Consider the following 7643-nt stretch of genomic DNA (forward strand, 5'->3'; position numbering starts at 1 on the left):
TGTCACGATGCAAACCTACAAGAGAAGCGTACGGAGCTAGTCACAACTGAACTACTGCTACTGAGAGCATGTTCTAGTGTAAAAGATTCTCATAATGAGGGTTTGGTTGTAGCTGAGTACCTCTCTGCTACCATCACTTGTTCTCATGTTCAGTGGAGTTGCTCTCACTTGCGGAAAGTTGAAGCAAGCAGATAAGCATTTACCGAGCTTGATACCAACTGACTGTAATGATAATTGTATGGAGAATTTGTAGCCATCTTTGTCTCTGCTGTTTACCTTAAAATTGTTTAATAAAAAAAATTATAAAATATTATAAAATATTAAGTAATTTAGTTTTTTAGAGGAAAAGTTTGTCATTTAATAATATCTAAGTAGTTTCTTGTAAACTGGAAGATGATGTTTAAAAAACATTTTAAAATGTTTAAAAAAACCAGTTAAGTTTGCTTTTTATCCTTTAACACTTTGGACTGGCTTTTTTATCAATTAGCATTAAGATCCTCTAACTATTTTGGGTTTTTCTTTATTGAAGTTAACACACTGTGCTATCCCTAAAAGATGCTTTATGATATTGTACATGCAGATCACACTTTTAAATCTTATTAGTGATTTACGAAACGAACCCTTTCCTCCATCATGTGTGCTGTATGTTTTCTTCGTGTTTACAGGGAGGACGAGGAGAACTGAGGCTCCAGTTGTTGGTTGGTTGGGGGGCTTTTTAGAGCAAATTTATCTTAGATGTGTTACTAGCCTGAACTCATTGAAGTTGAAAACTCTGTCATTTACCTTCATAGTTCTCTCCTGTTTTGAAAATCTTATTTCTAGTGTGTACTCCGCTGCAAGGATCCTATGATGTCAAATCTTCAAACGCACTGAAAAGTTCTCTGTCCTCTGAAACATGTCAACGGACTAGGAAACAGAAGAGTAAGTAGCTGTAAAAGTTGCACAGAACACAATGGTACATATCTTTGAATGCTACAATTGTTAGTGCTTACATGCTGTTACTGCTCTGTTCTTGTTTAGAAATTGTTTACTGTTGCAGGGGCTCACTGCCTACTTTCCAACTCAAGCAGGCAGCAGCTGTAAAAACGTGTATAACTGAATCTGCTGAAAATAGCTTTATATGTGACTTCTGCTAATTAGAGGGGCCTCTAGAGATCAAATAAATGGTTTAACTACTTCATTAATCTTGGCTTTAGTGATATTTTCATGGGTTTTTCAGATATAAAGCATCCCCAAGTTGAAAATTGACAGCATGGATCTGGATGGGGAGGGGGAAACTTGGCAGAAGCTGAGTTCTGAAAACTGGCTGTCATCTGGCAGTCTCTCTCTGAACTGTCAAGTGCCCAGATGACTAATATTGAACTGCCTGGTGGCTGTAAGAAAACAGCTGGCATTGGGTTGTGAAGTGGACAGTCTAATAATCAGGTGGCATTCTGTCTTTTGTATAAAAAGTCAATTAACCTTGTCTAGTCCAGTTAAATTTCTCTGACTGTGTCCCTCTTCTTTCACTGTTCTTCTCTGCATCCTTCTGCAGGTGAGACAAATCTGAACAGTGAGAATAGTGCACCTACCCCTGTAACGGGAAGGGGACTTGCATCTCTTGGTTCAACAGTAAGACTCTTCTGTGGTGTCTGTAGCACTGTTAAGTTCCAACTAAACCTCACTGTGACTGGTTAAATCATGTAGCCCCTTTATGCAATTACTATTAACCTACCTGAGTAAACTATGAAACACATTATTATGCCTGTATTCCTTACTAAGAATGAACAATAAATTGCAGAATCTTTGGGAATCACGTGATGATTACTTGGGACTACAGAGTCGCTTGTTGTCTTTGGTGTTACAGTGTTGGGGTTTTTTGCCTCTTGCTCACCATGTAATTATGGTGTGGCTGCTTCTTTTTAAGAAGATCGTGTTCCTGCTTTCATATGATGGACAGAGCAGGGTAGCAACCTTGTAGTGAAAGAAACAAAGAGGGGATGATAACTGTATGTACAGGTTCTCAGCATGATGTGTGGGGATAGGGATTTGAAGATGCATAGCTTAACAGGCTGAAAAATTATTACCCTGACTTACTAATTTAGTTTACCAGTACTCATGACATAGGATGAAATTCTGTGAACAAACCTGAGGTTAGGAGATTAAAGTTGTCTTTTATGGGGTTTGGGGGGTGCTAGTGTTTCAGACTTCCTTAAATCTCTTTCCTGTCACAGTGCTTATGAGCTGTTCATTCAGAGTAATGGTTATGAGAAAGTACAAGGGTAAAACCCATCCTAACCTCGTACTTGCCTGCCCTATGTGTGGGAGAGAGATGTTTCCTTCTTATTTTATGCGTATCTTTAATAGTATTGTCTATATGAAGGCATCCACTCTTACATTTAACTGTGTTGTTAAACTAGTATGCAGCTAGGGATCAGTTTAAATATTTCTAATAAATCTGTTTTCAAAAGTCAGCTAATAGGATTCTGAAGCCTAAAAAAGATCTTATCCTTATGAAAGAGAAAAAGAAACAGAAGACACTGGAGAAGGAGGTATGAATACATTATGTGAGTGCAACCATGTAATTTGTTTCCCACTTACCATTACAAAAAATACAAGCTGGTAAAATTAGCCTCTCTTGTATAACATAGCATACAAGTAGTTTGCGAACAGCTCTGTGCAGAGGAGAGATTATCAAATGTTATGATCTGTAGAAAGCATTGGGTTTGTTAACGGGATTACATTAATTCCTACTGAATTTTGAGTAGCTCTGTAGCCAGTCTTTTTTTTTTGAGAGAACCAAATCCTATGTTCTTTACTCGAAAAAGGTTCTGTTTTATTCAACAACTGTTTAAGTCTTTTGCTTAGTAATTGACATAATTCTAAAGTTTCAAAGGAAGCTAGCTTTTCCTTATCAGTACACTTCTGTGTACTAATCTATGCCTCGTGTCTCAAATGTCACATTCTGTCTTTGTTTCATAGCCAAAGAGGAGAGTTGGCTTCTGTTGTAAGTTGAAGCTAACTTTAACATGTTGTACTGACTCAGTAGCATAAAATAAATCACATTAAATGCTACGACTGCATATTTGTGGTGTGTAATGATAGAGAATTGTGATGATTCTGTTATCTCCTTTCTTGTGAATGGCAGGTTGAAGGTATATACTCTGAATGAAAGTTAATATGGTTTGGATACTTAGCCACTCCAAGAAAACCATAAACTGATGACGTTACTTAAGAAGAATAATAGTACGAAATAAAGAAAATGCCTCTTTTGTTTTAGATTCGTGCATTAGTGAGAGAGCGTGGAGAGCAGGATAAAAAACTTCAGGCTCTGGATGAGGATTTTGTTAAAATGGAAGCAAAACTGAGTGCTGCAGTTCAGGAGAAAACATCTCTTTTGGCGACTGTTGCATGCCTAAAAAAACAGCTTCTGGAACTAACAAGAACTAATGAACTACTTAAGTCAAAGGTATTCAGACAAATAAGCACATATTTGCTTTGCCTCTGATGTTATTAAGCTCCCTGGCAAGAGGAAACTTTAGTTGCTGATCGGCATTTGTTTTCACGTTCCCCATGCCCCTTGGTGGGCACAGGGATAGAGCATGTCTGGTTTGGGATCTTGTGCGCTTCTGTCTAAAGAGAGAGGGGGACGTGCTAACATCTGTCTCAAGGGTGGGTAGAGATCAGTGTTGTGGGTGGGAGTGGGACAGTTCTAAAGGATTGTATGAAGAATAATTCATGTGAAGGAGTTATGCTTAGTGATTTTATATTCATCTCTAATAAGCTGTCTGAAGATGGCATGCAGAAGAAAATGAGCAGCCTATGCATGGAGTTAATGAAGCTCAGAAACAAGAAGGATGCTAAGGAAAAGGTATGACCATTTGCCCTGCACACAATAGTAATTCTGAGCTGTTCAGGAACAGACAATGAAGGGCTTACTGCAGAACTGCGAATCATGTGTTGTTTCTGTCCTCAACTTGGTAGTTTCTTCTACTTTCTATGCTATTGCTATCTGCTACTATACTACACTCTCTACTGCTACAGAGTGAAAATAGAGAAAGATAGATCAAACAACAAATGTTCTTGATTTTGCTGTTGATGTGCAAAGTAAATCTGAGTTCAAGTAAGGAAGCCTAGAAATACCTCTGTTACAATGTCAATCTGTCGGTCCCACTGTTAATTTCTTTGAAAACCAATGGTACAAAGTATAGTCTGAAGCTCTTACACATGTTTGCATTTTTTGGGGGTGGGTGATTCTTGTTGTTTTAACAAATGGCTAATATCTTCAGAGGGATACTTTGAATCACATTTAGCATAGTAGCAAGTGCTATCGTTAAACTGTAGTTATAAATTAATTTCACTTTACCACTGTCTCTTAGATAATATATTTTTCTTACTAAATCTCATTTTTGGTGGCGTGTTTTGTCGTTTTTTAAGACTGCACTTGCAAAGCAAGAAGATATGGAAACGAAGCTGCAGGAAGCGCAAAGGAATCTAGAGCATTCAAAAGGAAAAGTAGCACAGTTAGAAGAAAAACTGTAAGTAGTAAGGAACGGAATTGACTTAGATGACATTATATCATCTAGCTGTGTTCACATGCTCATACCTTACAGTAAGTGCGTAGTTTAGGGAAAATACAGGCCATTTCCCTGCTGAGAAGGAACAGAAATTATTCGTATTTGTAACCTGGAGTAAATTTGGTGGAATGAAGTTTTAGGAACTGCTGTGTTCTTATAAAATGAACATACAAAATTTTGTTCCTGTAGTGTATCTAACGTTTTTCCAAAAGACAAACCATATCATCTCAACCCTTGGTCTTCCAGTGTGGTATGGGTGGAGTTCTCTTGGGTATGAGGTGGGGAGGGAAGATGTGTCCTGAGAAAAGAATTGTTGTTCCTCTTGGAGCAAGACATTCAGGTAGATTGGATACTTCAGTGTCTGGCCCTTTAGACCAGAGAGTTAGGAATAAGCAAGAGTGGAAAAGCATTGGACCAGGAGTTGAGATTGTAATTCAGTACCCAGGCATTTTACACAGATTTGATGGACATATGTGTGTTCTCCAGCTAAGGGTATTGAAGAGTCATTGTGGTGCCTTCAGAGTTGCTTCACAGTAGCCACATTCTCCGAAGAAAGGCAACTGCAAAGTGTTTTGGCTTAAGCAGCTGTATGTAGGAAGAGAGAGTTCCAAATCAACACTTTCTTTTCTGTCCAAATAATGTCACTTGCTGTACAGGATCAGAGTGCTAACATATAGGCTATTTCCGAGGATGATGACTTAAAAAGGATGAACTTATTAGGTATATTTTATGTCAATTTTGCATGATCAACACTGCAGCATCCTTCTTATGCCTTCAGCATTTACTTAATATCCAAGTGCTCAAATATGGGCAGAGTTTTTATACTTCCATTGGAGTTAAAATACACAAAGCTAACAATGCAGGTATTGTAATTGACAAAGGGAGGAGATTAGAATTTGCTAGCTAATGCAGCTGTTCTAGCATACTTGTTTGTGGCAAAATACATCTCAGCATCTTTACTACAAATGAGAAGACCATATGGAACAACTATCAAAAGAAGGTTAAATCACCTCTTAGAGCCAATACCAGTTTGTCAGCCAAACTGGATTATGAAAACTGTGTGTTACTACTAAGTCGTGGTTCAATGGCTTATTTCTGTTTGCTTATCTGTAAACAAACACCTTACAAGTAGCTTTGAATTTGTTCAAATACATCCATTGTGAAAACTTCTTGGTTTTAGGTCTGCTACTGAGAGAGGGAAAGTTGAAGAAAAGTCTGACACTGAAAAGCTCCTGGAATATATCACAGAGCTCAGGTAACAACAAATTGTTCTTGAGTTGGACTGGGTAAGTTAAAAGGCAGTAAAACTAAGCCTTGTTTATGACTGTTGAAGTAGAACCTTGGCAACAATTCTGTTTAACAGTATTAGAGGAGGGAAAAGAAATCGGATCTTTTTTTACACAATGGAAAAGAGTCATAAGATGTTGTTTTAATTACCTTTCTAAATGTCTCTTGTGCTTTTCTGGGCAAAGCAATACTATGGAACAGTTTTGCATCAGGGTCCTGAAATCGTCTTTTTTGGCCTGAGTTATTTGTACATAAATCAAGCTAGAACCTTTTCCTCTAAGGTACTGGCAGCAATGTCTTTTAGTACTTGCTTGTAAAACAGTGTATGGTAGGGGGAAAAAAAAAAACTCAATTTTGGCTTCCAGTGAACTTTACAATACTCTGATTTGCATTTAAGAGTTGTAATGAATTATCTACCTATGAGCAACAGTCTGATTCTAAAAATTGCTAATTCAATGCTTTGTAACTTATTGAAACTAACTAGTCTTCACAGTAATGTGTCCATAGCTCAGACCATGGTAAAAATACAAAAGTATTTAAATTTAACTAGTTCAGTCTTCACCCCCCCATCAATTTATTCATTGAGATACCTCATTAACTGGCTATATATCTTAAGATTCTGCTTATTCTTGTAAAATAGGGTTTATTAATGTGTATGCTGTTTGGTGAAAACTCAGTTTGGTAAAACAAACAAACAAAACCCTACCAAAAAAAAAACCAAACCACCCCCAAAAACCCCCCTGGATGTAGCAGTCATCTGTAAAGCAATTATAGTGACTAATTCTGTTTTAATCAAAGTGTTATATTTTATTTGTGTGACTTTGTAAGTTTCTTCTAAAAGAAAACATCAGTGTTGAAATAAATAGCATTTATTTTTAATTAACCTGTCTTAATGTGCAAAACATTGTGTCTGGGCAAGTAGGTGAAGGCAGTTTTCCTGTTGGAAACCAACAGTCCTAAGCATTTGTCCTTTGTGCTGAAGTGTAAGCTTACAAACAAAATTTAGTCGTAACAAATACCTGAATTTTCTCCTACAGTAGTATTGCAGAAACAGTTGAGAAATACAAAGCAGATGTTGCCCAGATGGAGAAGACACTGATAAAGAAAGACCAAGATATTGAGATCCTGAGGGATACCCTCAAAACAAAAGAGGAAGAATCATTTAAACTACTAGAACTTAATGAAAGGTGTCAATTGCTTCAACAAGAAAAAGGTAATTGTTAGTGCTTGTGTGCTGTTTGTGTATGTGGGATCATAGACATGTCTTAAAGCATCTCAAATTGGTTTGTTCTAAAATGTCAATTTAGACTGGTTTATTCCAAGTTAAAAGTCATGTCTCTGAGCTCCAGCTGAAAACAGCTAGGCATATTTCTAACAATATGGAAACTACCTTGAATCTAACATCTGTTAAGTCTAAATTTGTATTTCCGTGGAGGGTTTCTAAGGCAGACAGTATAGAATGAGAATTGTTTCCACAGTAGGCATGGCTTTAATCCAAAAGGTGAACAAAAATGACTTGTTCATTAGTCTTCATTGATAAGCAGTATGATATTGTCTCAGTTCACTGTTAGCAGGTTGTGCACAAGTTCATTGAGGTGTTCAGAACGTGTCTAGGAATCCTTCACCTCTTTCCTGCCTCCCCCCAAAACCAGCAGCTCAGCAGCTTGAGACTGCTACTCGGTTCTGTGTGTACCAGTTGGCTTATATGTGCTAGTATTCTGTGGAAGAAGCTTTAGGGATATCTTTTAATTGTTTTTCCCCAGCCGTACTGCTGTTCTGGTGAAGGCTAATTGCTTGATC

The 7643-nt window shown here is 37.4% G+C and overlaps 1 protein-coding gene across 1 annotated transcript in view; it reads left to right on the forward strand.

The window, feature by feature from the left end:
* Nucleotides 1-822: 822 nt before the first annotated feature.
* HMMR (hyaluronan-mediated motility receptor (RHAMM)) overlaps nucleotides 823-7643 on the forward strand; it is a gene marked incomplete at its 5' end in the record, with an annotated part of 13197 nt that continues 6376 nt past the window's right edge. The window contains 8 exons of the mRNA XM_009705221.1: nucleotides 823-921; nucleotides 1535-1611; nucleotides 2451-2531; nucleotides 3260-3448; nucleotides 3764-3850; nucleotides 4417-4517; nucleotides 5737-5811; nucleotides 6881-7056. Coding sequence (XP_009703523.1) covers nucleotides 823-921; nucleotides 1535-1611; nucleotides 2451-2531; nucleotides 3260-3448; nucleotides 3764-3850; nucleotides 4417-4517; nucleotides 5737-5811; nucleotides 6881-7056 — 885 coding nt within the window. The remainder of the gene's footprint in view (nucleotides 922-1534; nucleotides 1612-2450; nucleotides 2532-3259; nucleotides 3449-3763; nucleotides 3851-4416; nucleotides 4518-5736; nucleotides 5812-6880; nucleotides 7057-7643) is intronic.

The sequence above is a fragment of the Cariama cristata genome, unplaced genomic scaffold (assembly GCF_000690535.1).
Source record: "Cariama cristata isolate BGI_N322 unplaced genomic scaffold, ASM69053v1 scaffold17378, whole genome shotgun sequence".
Lineage (NCBI taxonomy): Eukaryota > Metazoa > Chordata > Aves > Cariamiformes > Cariamidae > Cariama > Cariama cristata.